This window comes from Zonotrichia albicollis, chromosome 33, assembly GCF_047830755.1.
Source record: "Zonotrichia albicollis isolate bZonAlb1 chromosome 33, bZonAlb1.hap1, whole genome shotgun sequence".
Classification (NCBI taxonomy): domain Eukaryota; kingdom Metazoa; phylum Chordata; class Aves; order Passeriformes; family Passerellidae; genus Zonotrichia; species Zonotrichia albicollis.
Window position 1 is genome coordinate 2807309 of NC_133851.1, and position 17418 is coordinate 2824726.

At 43.6% G+C, this 17418-nt stretch overlaps 1 protein-coding gene across 4 annotated transcripts in view; it reads left to right on the forward strand.

The window, feature by feature from the left end:
- The window catches only part of R3HDM2 (R3H domain containing 2), a 98305-nt gene that overhangs the window by 45867 nt on the left and 35020 nt on the right, over positions 1 to 17418 (forward strand). For 3 of the 4 annotated variants that reach the window (XM_074530547.1, XM_074530550.1, XM_074530546.1), the window contains exons 10-13: positions 1020 to 1115; positions 3675 to 3706; positions 8412 to 8644; positions 15902 to 16056. In XM_074530547.1, the coding sequence (XP_074386648.1) occupies positions 1020 to 1115; positions 3675 to 3706; positions 8412 to 8644; positions 15902 to 16056 (516 nt within the window). The remainder of the gene's footprint in view (positions 1 to 1019; positions 1116 to 3674; positions 3707 to 8411; positions 8645 to 15901; positions 16057 to 17418) is intronic. The other variant, XM_074530549.1, reaches the window with a different exon arrangement.

A 17418-nucleotide genomic window follows, 5' to 3' on the forward strand; every position in this document is an offset into this window, starting at 1 on the left:
TATTCCTGATTTTCCTCATCAAACCAAGGTGATATTCCTGATTTTCCAGGGTGATATTCCTGATATTTTCCCTGTGACACCAGGGTGATATTCCTGATTTTCCCTCTGAATATTCCTGATTTTCCAGGGTGATATTCCTGATTTTCCAGGGTGATATTCCTGATATTTTCCCCATGGAACCATGGTGATATTCCTGATTTTCCCTCTGAATATTCCTGACTTTCCCTCTGAATATTCCTGACTTTCCCTCTGATATTCCTGACTTTCCCTCTGAACATTCCTGATTTCCCCCTCAATCCAGGCTGATATTCCTCAGGTGTCTCCAGGGTCGGTCCAGGTGCAGGAAATCCCCGAATGCCCCCAGATTCCCAATTCCCGCCCCCATCCCGGGCTGGGCTGCCCCCGCTGACCCCTGACCTGTGTCTGACCCCTGACCCCTGACCTGTGTCTGACCCCTGAGCTGTGTTTGACCCCTGACCTGTGTCTGACCCCTGAGCTGTGTCTGACCCCTGAGCTGTGTTTGACCCCTGACCCCTGAGCTGTGTCTGACCCCTGAGCTGTGTCTGACCCCTGACCCCTGAGCTGTGTTTGACCCCTGAGCTGTGTTTGTTTGACCCCTGAGCTGTGTCTGACCCCTGAGCTGTGTTTGTCTGACCCCTGAGCTGTGTCTGACCCCTGACCCCTGACCCCTGAGCTGTGTCTGACCCCTGAGCTGTGTTTGTGTTTGACCCCTGAGCTGTGTTTGTTTGACCCCTGACCCCTGAGCTGTGTTTGACCCCTGACCCCTGAGCTGTGTTTGTTTGACCCCTGAGCTGTGTTTGTGTTTGACCCCTGAGCTGTGTCTGACCCCTGAGCTGTGTTTGTTTGACCCCTGAGCTGTGTCTGACCCCTGACCCCTGAGCTGTGTTTGACCCCTGAGCTGTGTCTGACCCCTGACCCCTGACCCCTGAGCTGTGTTTGACCCCTGACCCCTGAGCTGTGTCTGACCCCTGACCCCTGACCCGTGTTTGACCCCTCAGATCAGACTCCCCTTGCAGGACGGGAGGAGGAGCAAATCCATCGAGGAGCGTGAGGAGGAATATCAGCGCGTCAGGGAGAGGATCTTCGCGCGCGAGGTGAGCGCGGCTGCCACCAAAGTCAGTCATCAGTCACCTAATTCATTATTATTATTATTATTAGTAGTAGTAGTAGTAGTAGTATTATTATTACTATTACTATTATTATTATATTATTTTTATTATTATTTTTATTATTATGACCAAATTCATTCATTATTCACCAAATTCATTATTTTAATTTATTATTATTATTATTATTACTATTATTATTATTACCAAATTCATTCATTATTCACCAAATTCATTATTTATTATTATTATTATTATTATTATTATTATTATCGTTGTTATTGTTGTTATTATTATTATCACCAAATTCATTCATTATTTATTATTATTATTATTATTATCAAATTAATTTATTATTCACCAAATTCATTATATTATTATCATTTTTATTATTATTATTATTACTGTTATTATTATTATTACCAAATTAATTTATTATTCACCAAATTCATTATTTTTATTTTTATTATTATTATTATTATTACCAAATTAATTCATTATTTACCAAATTCATTATTATTATTATTATTATTATTTTTATTATTATTGTTATTACTGTTATTATTATTATTACCAAATTAATTTATTATTCACCAAATTCATTATATTATTGTTATTATTATTATTACTTTTATTATTATTATTATTATTATCACCAAATTCATTCATTAGTCACCAAATTCATTATATTATTATTATTATTATTATTATTATTATTATTACCAAATTAATTAATTATTCACCAAATTCATATTATTATTATTATTATTATTATTATTATTATTATTATTATCATTATCATTATCATTATCATTATCATTATCATTATTATCATTATTATCATTATTATCATTATTATTGTTATTATTATTATTATTATTCCAGGACCCTCCTGGAGCTTTGGGCCACAAGGTTCCCCCTTGATTATTCCATTTTTTTTAGCATTTTTATTTTTTACTGATTTTTCAGTTTTGGGGGTGTCCCAGTGGATTCCAGCAAAGGTGGCTGGGGGAGCTGCAGCCTCCAGTCTGCTCCTTCCGTAACATTTCTGGGAATTTGGGCATTCCCAGAAGGGATTTGATATTCCCAGGAGGAATTTGGGCTTTCCTGGGTGGAATTTGGGCATTTCCAGGAAGAATTTGGGCATTCCCAGGAGGAATTTGGGCATTCTTGGGAAGAATCTGGGCATTCCCAGGAGGAATTTGAAATTCCCAGGACGAATTTAGGCTTTCCTTGTGTGGAATTTGGGCATTCCCAAGAGGAATTTAATACTTCCAAGGAGGAATTTGGGCATTTCTAGGTGGAATTTGATATTCCCATGAGGGATTTGGGCATTCCCAAGAGGAATTTAATACTTCCAAGGAGGAATTGAGGCCTTCAAAGGAGGACCTTGGGCTTTCCCAGGAGGAATTTGGGCATTCCTCAGTGGAATTTGATATTCCCATGAGGAAACTCGGCATTCCCATGAGGAATTTAGTTCTTCCCAGGAGAAATTTGGGCCTTCCCAGGAGAAATTTGGGCATTCCTAGAAGGAATTAAGGCCTTCCTAGGAGGGATTTGAGCATTCCCAGGAGGAATTTGGGCATTTCCGTGAGGGATTTGGGCATTCCTCAGTGGAATTTGATATTCCCAGGAGGAATTCAGGCTTTCCTTGTGTGGAATTTGGGCATTTCCAGGGGGAATTTGGGCATTCCTTGGAGGAATTTGATATTCCCAGAAGGAACTTGGGCATTTCCAGGAAGAATTTGTCCTTCCCAGGAGAAATTTGGGCATTCCTAGAAGGAATTAAGGCCTTCCTAGGAGGAATTTGGGCATTTCTGTGAGGGATTTGGGCCTTCCTTGGTGGAATTTGATATTCCCAGGAGGAATTTGGGCATTCCTTGGTGGAATTTGATATTCCCAGGAGGAATTTGGGCTTTCCTGGGTGGAATTTGATATTCCCAGGAGGAATTTGGGCATTCCTTGGTGGAATTTGATATTCCCAGGAGGAATTTGGGCTTTCCTGGTGTGGAATTTGATATTCCCATGAGGGATTTGGGCATTCCTAGAAGGAATTTGGGCATTCCTGGTGTGGAATTTGGGCATTCCCAAGAGGAATTTGGGCATTTTCAGGAGGAATTTGAGCATTCCTTGGTGGAATTTGATATTCCCATGTGGGATTTTGGCATTCCTAGAAGGAATTTGGGCATTCCTTGGTGGAATTTGATATTCCCAGGAGGGAATATTAAATATCAATGTATTTAATATTAAATATTTTATAAATATAATTAATATTTATATATTAAATATTTATATAAATATATTAATATTTATAATTGATATATTTACTATTAAATATTAAATATAAATAAATAATATTCCCAGGAGGAATTTAATATTCCCAGGTGGAATTGAGCATTTCCAGGAGGAATTTGGGCATTTTCAGGAGGAATTTGGACATTCCTGGGTGGAATTTGGGCATTTCTAGAAGGAATTTGATATTCCCAGGAGGAATTTTTTCAAGTCTCTTTTTTATTTTCCTCCCCACCTGCGCGTTCCTGCTCCCAGTCTGGCCAGAATGGATTCCTCACAGACAGCAGGTGAGTGCTGCCCTTTCATGATTTAAAATGCCTTTTCATGGTTTAAAATGCCCTTTCATGGTTTAAAATGCCTTTTCATGGTTTAAAATGCCCTTTCATTATTTAAAATGCCCTTTCATGGTTTAAAATGCCCTTTCATGATTTAAAATGTTGATTTTCCCTCACCACACCCCACATTCTGCTGTTCCTGTAGCTCTCCCAGCCACAGGCAGGTTTGCAGGGATTTCCCTGGGATTTGTTTGTGCCATCCCAAGGTGAATCCCCCAAAAGTGGAGTTTGCTTTCGATTTTTATTCCTTTTTTTTTTTGGCTGATTAAAATGAAAAAGGGAGGTGGGAATGGCAGGGAGGAATTCCAGCAGTTTTCAATCCTCTTTTTCCCCAAAAAGATAAGAAATCCCCATCCCTGCCTTTGTGCCTGCTGGGTTTGGGCAGGAAAGTGATTTTACAGATTTTACACCCAGTGACAATGTCAGGGATTCCAACATCACTGCAGGGATGCCAAAATCAATCGGTTTGGGAGCATTCCCACGGCCTCAAAATGCAGCGCTGTCCTCCAGTCAGAGGCGTCACAGAATCACAGAATTGATCACAGAATCACAGAATCACAGAATCAATCACAGAATCAATCACAGAATCACAGGATCAATCACAGAATTACAGAATTGATCACAGGATCACAGAATTACAGAATCAATCAATCACAGAATTACAGAATTGATCACAGAATAAATCACAGAATCAATCACAGAATCACAGAATCAATCACAGAATTACAGGATCAATTACAGAATCACAGAATCACAGGATCAATCACAAAATCACAGAATCGATCACAGGATCACAGAATCAATCACAGAATCAATTACAGAATCAATCAATCACAGAATCACAGAATTGATCACAGGATCAATCACAAAATCACAGAATCAGTCAATCACAGAATTACAGAATCAATCACAGGATCACAGAATCAATCACAGAATTACAGGATCAATCACAGAATTACAGAATTACAGGATCAATCACAAAATCACAGGATCAATTACAGGATCACAGAATCAATCACAGAATCAATCACAGGATCAATCACAGAATCAATCACAGAATTACAAGATCAATCACAGAATTACAGAATTACAGAATCAATCACAGAATCACAGGATCAATTACAGAATCACAGAATCAATCAATCACAGAATTACAGGATCAATCACAGAATTACATAATCAATCACAGAATTACAGAATCAATCACAGGATCACAGAATCAATCACAGGATCAATCACTGAATCAATCACAGAATTACAGAATCAATCACAGAATCACAGGATCAATTACAGAATCAATCAATCACAGAATCAATCACAGAATCACAGGATCAATCACAGAATTACAGAATCAATCACACAATTACAGGATCACAGAATCAATCACAGAATCAATCACAGGATCAATCACAGGATCAATCACAGCATTACAGAATTACAGAATCAATCACAGAATCACAGAATTACAGAATCAATCACAGAATTACAGAATCAATCACGGAATCAATCACAGAATCAATCACAGGATCAATCACAGAATTACAGAATCAATCACACAATCACAGGATCAATCACAGAATTACAGGATCAATCACAGAATCACAGAATCAATCACAGAATCAATCACAGAATCACAGAATCAATCACAGAATCAATCACAGGATCAATCACAGGATCAATCACAGAATCACAGAATTGATCACAGAATCACAGAATCAATCACAGAATCAATCACAGGATCAATCACAGAATCAATCACAGAATCACAGAATCAATCACAGAATCAATCACAGAATCAATCACAGAATCAATCACAGAATCAATCACAGAACCCCAGAGCAGCACCGAGAGCGAGATCAAATCCCTGGAGCCCGGTTTGACTCCCAAATAAACACCCAAAAATCACCTAAAACCCATCAAACCAACCCTAAACCACAGCATTTCCAACACCAAAAAAAAAGGAATAAAAACTAAATAAATAAACTAAATAAACTAAACTAAAACCCAAAAAAATCTAAATTTTTACACCACATTTTTACACCAATATTGTCTAAATTTTGACACTCCCTGGAGCCCAGTTTGACTCCCAACTAAACACCCAAAAAACCACCAACATCTCACACCTATAACCCACCAAACCAAACCTAAACCACATTTCCAACACCGAAAAAACAAATTAAAACCTAAATAAAAACCTCAAAAAACCAACAACAACTCACACCTATAACCCACCAAACCAAACCTAAACCACAACATCTCCAGCACCGAAAAAACTGAATAAAAAACCAAAATAAACTAAACTATGACCCCCAAAAAATATTATTTTTTTCCTAAATTTTCCCCTCTCCGGAGCGCAGTTTGACCCTTTGCCGTTGCAGGGCTGCCCGGGAGGGGCTGGGCCGGAGCCCCGGCAGCCGCCAGAGCAGCACCGAGAGCGAGCTGAGGGCCCTGGAGCCCAGTTTGACTCCCAAATAAACACCCAAAAATCACCTAAAACCCATCAAACCAACCCTAAACCACAGCATTTCCAACACCGAAAAAACCGAATAAAAAACCAAAATAAACTAAACTGTGATCCCCAAAAAATAATATTTTTTCCTAAATTTTTCCACCAATATTGTGTAAATTTTTCCCCTCTCTGGTTGACTCCCAACTAAACACCCAAAAACCCACCAGCAGCTCACACCTGTAACCCATCAAACCAAACCTAAACCACAGCATTTCCAACACCAAAAAAACCGAATAAAAAACTGAAATAAACTAAACTACGACCCCAAAAAATAATATTTTTTTCCTAAATTTTGACACTCCCTGGAGCCCAGTTTGACTCCCAACTAAACACCCAAAAAACCACCAACAACTCACACCTATAACCCACCAAACCAAACCTAAACCACATTTCCTATACCGAAAAAAACAAATTAAAACCTAAATAAAAACCTAAATAAAAACCACCAACAACTCACACCTGTAACCCACCAAACCAAACCTAAACCACATTTCCTATACCGAGAAAACAAATTAAAACCTAAATAAAAACCCCAAAAAAGCACCAAAATCTCACACCTATAACCCACCAAACCAAACCTGAACTTAAACCTAAACATTTCTAACACTGAAAAAACTAATAAAAACCTAATTAAAAACCCCAAAAAAGCACCAGCAGCTCACACCTATAACCCACCAAACCAAACCTAAACCACAGCATTTCCAGCACCGAAAAAACCGAATAAAAAACCAAAATAAACTAAACTATGACCCCCCAAAAATAATATTTTTTTCCTGAATTTCCCACCAATATTGTGTAACTTTTCCCCTCTCTGGAGCGGAGTTTGACTCCCAACTAAACACCCAAAAAAGCACCAGCAGCTCACATCTATAACCCACCAAACCAAACCTAAACCACATTTCCGACACCAAAAAAGCAAATTAAAACCTAAATAAAAACCTCAAAAAACCACCAGTAACTCACACCTGTAACCCACCAAACCAACCCCTAAACCACACCATTTCCAGCACCGAAAAAACCGAATAAAAAACCAAAATAAACTAAACTACGACCCCCAAAAAATAATATTTTTTCCTAAATTTTCCCACCAATGTCGTGTAAATTTTCCCCTCTCTGGAGCCCAGTTTGACTCCCAACTAAACACCCAAAAAACCACCAAGAACTCACATCTATAACCCACCAAACCAAACCTAAACCACATTTCCAACACCAAAAAAACAAATTAAAACCTAAATAAAAACCCCAAAAAAGCACCAACATCTCACACCTATAACCCACCAAACCTAACCTAAACCACATTTTCCTATACTGAAAAAACTAATAAAAACCTAAATAAAAACCCCAAAAAACCACCAGTAACTCACACCTATAACCCACCAAACCAAACCTAAACCACATTTCCTACACCGAAAAAACTAATAAAAACCTAAATAAAAACCACCAACAGCTCCCACGATTAACCCACCAAACCTAACCTAAACCACATTTTCCTATACTGAAAAAACTAATAAAAACCTAATTAAAAACCCCAAAAAACCACCAGTAACTCACACCTGTAACCCACCAACCCAAACCTAAACCACACCATTTCCAGCACCGAAAAAACCGAATAAAAAACCAAAATAAACTAAACTGTGACCCCCAAAAAATATTATTTTTTTCCTAAATTTTTCCACCAATGTCGTGTAAATTTTCCCCTCTCTGGAGCTGAGTTTGACTCCCAACTAAACACCCAAAAAAGCACCAACAATTCAAATCTATATCCCACCAAACCAAACCTGAACTTAAACCTAAACATTTCCAACACTGAAAAAATGAATAAAAACCTAAATAAAAACAAAAAAAAACCACCAGTAACTCACACCTATAACCCACCAAACCAAACCAAACCTAAACCACATTTCCAACACCAAAAAAAACAAATTAAGACCCAAATAAAAACCTCAAAAAACCACCAGTAACTCACACCTATAACCCATCAAACCAACCCTAAACCACAGCATTTCCAGCACCGAAAAAAACGAATAAAAAACCAAAACAAACTAAACTACGACCCCCAAAAAATAATATTTTTTTCCTAAATTTTTCCACCAATATTGTGCAAATTTTCCCGTCTCTGGAGCGCAGTTTGACCCTTTGCTGTTGCAGGGGCGCCCGCGAGGGGCTGGGCCGGAGCCCCGGCAGCCGCCAGAGCAGCACCGAGAGCGAGCTGAGGGCCCTGGAGCCGCGGCCCTGGAGCAGCACGGACTCGGAGGGCTCCCTGCGCTCGCTGCGGCCGCCCGTCACCAAGGCCAGCAGCTTCAGCGGCATCTCCATCCTCACCCGCGGAGACAGCGCCGGCAGCAGCAAGGGCAGCGCCGGCGGCCGCAGCGCGCGGGGAGGTGAGGGGAGATGGGGCGGGAACGGGGATGTGGGGATGGGAAAGGGAACCTGGGGTGGAGAGCTTCATGGAGATCTTCATGGAGATCTTCATCTGCAAAAGGGCACCTGGGTTGGGAAATGGGGATCTTGAACTGACCAAGGGGACCTGGGGTGGGGAATGGGGATGTTGGACTGGGAAATGGAACCCGGGTTGGAGATCTTCATGGAGATCTTTGTGGAGATGTTCATGGAGAGCTTCATGGAGATGTTCATGAAGATCTTCGTGGAGAGCTTCACCTGCCTGAGGGCACCTGGGGTGGGAAATGGGGATGTTGGGCTGGGAAAGGGAACCCGGGGTGGAGATCTTTGTGGAGATCTTTGTGGAGATGTTCATGGAGAGCTTCATGGAGAGCTTCACCTGCCAGAGGGCACCTGGGGTGGGGAATGGAGATCTTCACCTGCCAGAGGGCACCTGGGGTGGGAAATGGGGATGTTCACCTGAAGAAGGGCACCTGGCATGGAGATCTTCATGGAGATCTTCATGGAGAGCTTCACCTGCCAGAGGGCACCTGGAATGGGCAATGGAGATCTTGACCTGAAAAAGGGCAGCTGGGGAGGGGAATGGGGATGTTGGACTGGGAAACGGAACCCGGGTTGGAGATCTTCATGGAGATCTTTGTGGAGATGTTCATGGAGATCTTTGTGGAGAGCTTCACCTGCCAGAGGGCACCTGGGGTGAGGAATGGAGATCTTGAACTGACCAAGGGCACCTGGGGCGGGGAATGGGGATGTTTCACTGGGAAAGGGAACCCGGGGTGGAGATCTTCATGGAGATCTTTGTGGAGAGCTTCATGGAGAGCTTCATGGAGAGCTTCACCTGCCAGAGGGCACCTGGGGTGGGGAATGGAGATCTTCACCTGAAAAAGGGCACCTGGGGTGGAGATCATCTGCCAGAGGGCATCTGGAGTGGGAAATGGGGATGTTGGGATGGGAAAGGGAACCTGGGGTGGGGATGGAGATGTTCACCTGAAAAAGGGCAGCTGGAGATGGAAATGGAGATCTTGAACTGACCAAGGGAACCTGGGGTAGAGATCTTCGTGGAGATCTTTGTGGAGAGCTTCATGGAGAGCTTCGTGGAGAGCTTCATGGAGATCTTCATCTGCCAGAGGGCACCTGGGGTGGGGAATGGGGATGTTGGACTGGGAAATGGAACCTGGGTTGGAGATCTTCATGGAGATCTTCGTGGAGATATTCATGGAGAGCTTCATGGAGATCTTCATCTGCCAGAGGGTACCTGGGGTGGGGAATGGAGTTGTTCACCTGAAAAAGGTCACCTGAGGTGGGCAATGGAGATCTTGAACTGACCAAGGGGACCTGGGCTGGGGAATGGAGATGTTGGACTGGGAAAGGGAACCCGGGGTGGAGATCTTCGTGGAGATGTTCATGGAGATCTTCGTGGAAAACTTCATCTGCCAGAGGGCACCTGGGGTGGGGAATGGAAATCTTGACCTGAAAAAGGGCACCTGGGGTGGAGAGCTTCATGGAGATCTTCGTGGAGATCTTCATCTGCAAAAGGGCACCTGGGGTGGGGAATGGAGAGCTTGAACTGACCAAGGGGACTTGGGGTGGGGAGCGGGGATGTTGGGCTGGGAGAGGGAACACAGGGTGGAGATCTTTGTGGAGATCTTCATGGAGATCTTCTTGGAGAGCTTCACCTGCCAGAGGGCACCTGGAGTGGGAAATGGGGATGTTGGGATGGGAAAGGGAACCCAGGGTGGAGATCTTTGTGGAGAGCTTCATGGAGAGCTTCGTGGAGATCTTCATGGAAAACTTCACCTGCCAGAGGGCACCTGGGGTGGGAAATGGGGATGTTGGACTGGGAAAGGGAACCTGGGGTGGGCAATGGAGATCTTGACCTGAAAAAGGGGACCTGGGGTGGAGATCTTCATGGAGAGCTTCATGGAGATCTTCGTGGAGAGCTTCACCTGCCTGAGGGCACCTGGGGTGGGAAATGGGGATGCTGGACTGGGAAAGGGAACCCGGGGTGGAGATCTTAGTGGAGATCTTTGTGGAGATATTCATGGAGAGCTTCATGGAGATCTTCATCTGCAAAAGGGCACCTGGGGTGGGGAATGGAGTTGTTCACCTGAAAAAGGTCACCTGAGGTGGGCAATGGAGAGCTTGACCTGAAAAAGGACAGCTGGGGTGGAGATGTTCATGGAGATCTTCATGGAGAGCTTCACCTGCCAGAGGGCACCTGGAGTGGGGAATGGAGATCTTGAACTGACCAAGGGGACCTGGGCTGGGGAATGGAGATGTTGGACTGGGAAAGGGAACCCGGGGTGGAGATCTTCGTGGAGATCTTCATGGAGATGTTCATGGAGAGCTTCGTGGAGATGTTCATGGAGATGTTCATGGAGATGTTCATGGAGATCTTCGTGGAGATCTTTGTGGAGAGCTTCACCTGCCTGAGGGCACCTGGGCTGGGGAGCGGGGATGTTGGACTGGGAAAGGGAACCTGGGGTGGAGATCTTCATGGAGATCTTCGTGGAGATCTTTGTGGAGATCTTCAAGGAGATGTTCATGGAGAGCTTTGTGGAGAGCTTCACCTGCCAGAGGGCACCTGGGGTGAGGAATGGAGATGTTGAACTGACCAAGGGGACCTGGGGTGGGGAATGGAGATCTTCACCTGAAAAAGGGCACCTGGGGTGGAGATCATCTGCCAGAGGGCACCTGGAGTGGGAAATGGGGATGTTGGGATGGGAAAGGGAACCCGGGGTGGAGATCTTCGTGGAGATCTTCGTGGAGATGTTCATGGAGAGCTTCATGGAGATCTTCATGGAGATCTTTATTTGCCAGAGGGCACCTGGGGTGGGGAACGGGGATGTTGGGCTGGGAAAGGGAACCCGGGGTGGGGATGGAGATCTTCACCTGAAAAAGGGCAGCTGGAGATGGAAATGGAGATCTTGAACTGACCAAGGGAACCTGGGGTGGAGATCTTCGTGGAGATCTTCATGGAGATCTTCATAGAGAGCTTCATAGAGAGCTTCATGGAAAACTTCACCTGCCAGAGGGCACCTGGGGTGGGAAATGGGGATGTTGGACTGGGAAAGGGAACCTGGGGTGGGGAATGGAGATCTTGACCTGAAAAAGGGCACCTGGGGTGGAGATCTTCATAGAGATCTTCATGGAGATCTTCGTGGAGAGCTTCACCTGCCAGAGGGCACCTGGGGTGGGAAATGGGGATGTTCACCTGAAGAAGGGCACCTGGCATGGAGATCTTCATGGAGATCTTCATGGAGATCTTTGTGGAGATCTTCATCTGCAAAAGGGCACCTGGGTTGGGGAATGGAGATCTTGAACTGACCAAGGGGACTTGGGGTGGGGAGCGGTGGGCTGGGAAAGGGAACCCAGGGTGGAGATCTTCATGGAGATCTTCATGGAGATCTTTGTGGAGATATTCATGGAGATCTTCGTGGAGATCTTCATGGAGATGTTCATGGAGATCTTCATGGAGATATTTGTGGAGATGTTCATGGAGAGCTTCATGGAAAACTTCATCTGCCAGAGGGCACCTGGTGTGGGAAATGGGGATGTTGGGATGGGAAAGAGAACCTGGGGTGGGGATCTTCGTGGAGATCTTCATGGAGATCTTCATCTGCCAGAGGGCACCTGGGGTGGGGAATGGAGATCTTGACCTGAAAAAGGGCACCTGGGGTGGAGATCTTCATGGAGATCTTCATGGAGATGTTCATGGAGAGCTTCATGGAGATCTTCATGGAGATCTTCATCTGCAAAAGGGCACCTGGGGTGGGGAATGGAGAGCTTGAACTGACCAAGGGGACTTGGGGTGGGGAGTGGGCATGTTGGGCTGGGAAAGGGAACCCGGGGTGGAGATCTTCATGGAGATCTTCATGGAGATGTTCATGGAGATCTTTGTGGAGATGTTCATGGAGATCTTCGTGGAAAACTTCATCTGCCAGAGGGCACCTGGGGTGGGAAATGGGGATGTTGGACTGGGAAAGGGAACCTGGGGTGGGGAATGGAGATCTTGACCTGAAAAAGGGCACCTGGGGTGGGGATCTTCATCTGCCAGAGGGCACCTGGGGTGGGGATGGAGATCTTGAACTGAAAAAGGGCACCTGGGGTGGAGAGCTTCATGGAGATCTTCAAGGAGATGTTCATGGAGAGCTTCATGGAGATCTTCAAGGAGATGTTCATGGAGAGCTTCACCTGCCAGAGGGCACCTGGGGTGGGAAATGGGGATGTTCACCTGAAGAAGGGCACCTGGGGTGGAGATCTTCATGGAGATCTTCATGGAGATGTTCATGGAGAGCTTCATGGAGATCTTCATGGAGATCTTCATCTGCAAAAGGGCACCTGGGGTGGGGAATGGAGAGCTTGAACTGACCAAGGGGACTTGGGGTGGGGAGCGGGAATGTTGGGCTGGGAAAGGGAACCTGGGGTGGAGATATTCATGGAGATCTTCGTGGAGATCTTTGTGGAGATGTTCATGGAGATCTTCGTGGAGAGCTTCACCTGCCAGAGGGCGCCTGGGGTGGGAAATGGGGATGTTGGGATGGGAAAGGGAACCCGGGGTGGAGATCTTCGTGGAGATCTTTGTGGAGATGTTCATGGAGAGCTTCACCTGCCAGAGGGCACCTGGGGTGGGGAATGGAGATCTTGAACTGACCAAGGGGACCTGGGGTGGGGAATGGAGATCTTCACCTGAAAAGATGAGATCTTCTTCATCTTCATCATTCCCACCTGGGGTGGGAAAGGGAGATCTTGAACTGACCAAGGGGACCTGGAGTGGGGAATGGAGATGTTGGACTGGAAAAGGGAACCCGGGGTGGAGATCTTCATGGAGATCTTCATGGAGATCTTCATCTGCCAGAGGGCACCTGGGGTGGGAAATTGAGATGTTGAACTGACCAAGGGCACCTGGGGTTTGGGGAGGCACATCCAGGACACCTCTCTGTGCCCCTGGTTCTGTTCCGGGTTTGGTGCTGGGTGCCCCTGAAACCTTTATATAATCTGGTATTAGTGGACTATAATATAGTATTGGTCCAATATAACACAGTTTAATAAAGCAATTGTTCAGCATTGTGAATCAATGGAGTCAGGTACATCCTGTAGGTGCCCTTCTCTTTCCTGCTGCCTCCCAGCCCTCTGTGTTCCAGGTTTGGTGCCTGGTGCCCCTGAAGCCTTGATATGATATGATATGATATGATATGATATGATATGATAATGGAATGGAATGGAATGGAATGGAATGGAATGGAATAGAATAGAATAGAATAGAATAGAATAGAAGTGTAGTACAATATAGTATTAGTATAATATAATATTAGTGGAATATAGCACAGTTTAATAAAGCAATTGTTCAGCATTCTGAACCAGAACAGAGTCAGATCCATCCTGTAGGTGCATTTCCTGTGGCTCCATGCCCTGTGCTCTCTGTTTCAGGTTTGGTGCTGGGTGCCCCCGAAGCCTTTATATAATATTAGCCCAATATAATACATTTTAATGAAGCAATTATTCAGCATGAATAAGAACAGAGTCAGATCCATCCTGTAGGTGCATTTCCTGTGGCTCCATGCCCTGTGCTCTCTCTTGCAGGTTTGGTGCTGGGTGCCCCTGAAGGCTTAATATGATACGATATGATAATAGAATCGAATCGAATCGAATCGAATCGAATAGAATAGAATAGAATAGAATAGAATAGAATAGAATAGAATAGAAGTGTAGTACAATATAGTATTAGTATAATATAATATTAGTGGAATATTATACAGTTTAATAAAGCAATTGTTCAGCATTCTGAATTAATGGAGTTAAATGAATGCTATAGGTGCATTTCCTGCTGGCTCCATCCCCCTGTGCTCTCTGTGTTCCAGGTTTGGTGCTGGGTGCCCCTGAAACCTTTATATAATATAATATTAGTGTAATATAATACAGTTTAATAAAACAATTGTTCAGCATTCTGAATTAATGGAGTCAAATGAATGCTATAGGTGCATTTCCTGCTGGCTCCCATCCCCCTGTGCCTCTGTTTGTGCTCCAGGTTTGGTGCCTCTGAAGCGTTAATATAATATAGCATTAGTGTAATATAATATAGTATTAGTCCAATATAATACAGTTTAATAAAGCAATTGTTCAGCATTCTGAATGAATGGAGTTAAATGAATGCTATAGGTGCATTTCCTGCTGGCTCCATCCCCGGTGCTCTCTCTGTTGCAGGTGTGGTGCTGGGTGCCCCTGAAGCCTTGATATGATATGATATGATATGATATGATATGATATGATATGATATGATATGATATGATATGATATGATATGTTATGAGAATAGAATAGAATAGAATAAGTGTAATGCAATATAGTATTAGTATAATATAATATTAGTGGGATATAACACAGTTTAATGAATCAATTATTCAGCATGAACCAGAACAGAGTCAGATCCATCCTGTAGGTGCATTTCCTGTGGCTCCATGCCCTGTGCTCTCTGTTGCAGGTTTGGTGCTGGGTGCCCCCGAAGGCTTAATATGATATGATATGATATGATATGATATGATATGATATGATATGAGAATAGAATAAAATAGAATAGAATAGAATAGAATAGAATAGAATAGAATAGAATAGAATAGAATAGAAGTGTAATGCAATATAGTATTAGTATAATATAATATTAGTGGAATATAACACAGTTTAATAAAGCAATTGTTCAGCATGAACCAGAACAGAGTCAGATCCATCCTGTAGGTGCATTTGCTGTGGCTCCATGCCCTGTGCTCTCTGTTGCAGGTTTGGTGCTGGGTGCCCCCGAAACCTCTATATAATATCATATTAGTGTAATATAACACAGTTTAATAAAGCAATTGTTCAGCATTCTGAATTAATGGAGTCAGGTACATCCTATAGGTGCCCTTCTCTTTCCTGCTGCCTCCCAGCCCTCTGTGTTCCAGGTTGGTGCTGGATTCCCCTGAAACCTTTATATAATATCATATTAGTGTAATATAATACAGTTTAATAAAGCAATTGTTCAGCATTCTGAATCAATGGAGTCAGATTATTCCAATAGTTGCATTTCCTGTGGCTCCATGCCCTGTGCTCTCTCTGTGTTGCAGGTTTGGTGCTGGGTGTATATAATATTAGTCCAATATAATACATTTTAATGAAGCAATTGTTCATCATGAACCAGAACAGAGTCAGATCCATGCCGTAGGTGCATTTCCTGTGGCTCCATGCCCTGTGCTCTCTCTGTTGCAGGTTTGGTGCTGGGTGCCCCCGAGGGCTGCAGCCCCTCGCCCTCGTCGCAGCCCGGCCGTGCCCTCCTGCCCTGCTCGGCCCCGCAGCCCCCCGGGCTGCCCCCAGCCCAGCAGCAGCAGCAGCAGCCGCCCATCAGCAGCCCCATCCTGTCCCAGGTGAGTCCCACAGGGCACAAAATGCATTTCATAACTTTACTACAATATATCTGCTTCTTTTGTATTTCTGCCTTTATTGGTTTGCTTAACGCGATCCAGAAATTCTCAGGAAATGCCTTTGATTCAAGCAGGAGAGGTTTAGATCATGACTCGAGGTTTGTATAATTTTTGAATTATTTTCAGCCCAAAAAAAAAGCTGAAAAAATAATTTAAAAATTAGAGAAAATGAAAGTAATTCAGCTTTTTTTTTGCTGGCATGAAGCATTGCAATGTGCAAAAAACCCCAGTCGCTTGTGTTGAAATTTTAGAATTATTTTAACTGTAATAAAATAGTTATAAAAATAGTAATAAGAATTTGGACAATCAGAGTTAGGACAATAAAAGCAGAGAATTACACAAGTCCAGATGAGTCCTGGGCACTAACAAAGGATTAACCCTTTAAAGCAACAGCCTGTTGCATATTCATAAATCTCATACATGATGCAAACATTCTTTTCAAACAAATGAAATCTTCTGCCTCATTTCTGCCCCCTCCTCCCATCTTGTAAATCAATTTCTTTGGCTCCTAGAAATCTGATTCTTGGGGGAAGCAGAGCCAGAGGAATCCCTTGTGTTTCATAACTTTACTAGAATATATCTGCTTATTTTATATTTCTTCCTTCATTGGTTTGCTTAACGTGATGCAGAAATTCTCAGGAAATGCCTTTAATTTAAGCAGGAGAGATTTGGATTTCAGTTTGAATCTTCTGCTGTCTCATTTTGAGACTGGAAAAAACTGATTTCAGGCTGTTTGAGTGTTTTGAAGGGTCTGGAAATGCACCATGCCCATGTCCATCCAAAAGTCAAATTAAAGGATCAATGCCCCCATCCAGCACTGATTATTGGTGTTCAAAGCACAGGGGTTTTACTGTTTCATCCAAGGATTTAGGGCCTGGAAAAAACTGATTTTAGGTTGTTTGAGTGTTTTGAAGGGTCTGGAAATGCACCATGCCCATGTCCCTTCTGTGTCACCAGAGGTCAAATTAAAGCATCAAACCCCTCCCATCCAGTGCTGACCATTGGTGCCCAAGCACAGGGTGTCTCATCCAAGGATTTAGGGCCTGGAAAAAACTGATTTTAGGTTGTTTCAGTGTTTTGAAGGGTGTGGAAATGCACCATGCCCATGTCCATCCAAAAGTCAAAGGATCAATGCCCCCATCGAGCACTGATTATTGGTGCCCAAAACACAGGGTGGGGATTTTAGGGGTTTTATTGTCCCATCCAAGAGTTTAGAGTCTGGAATAAATTATTTTAGGCTGTTTGACTATTTGGAAGGGTCTGGAAATGCACCATGCCCATGTCCCTGTCCCTTCTATGTCACCA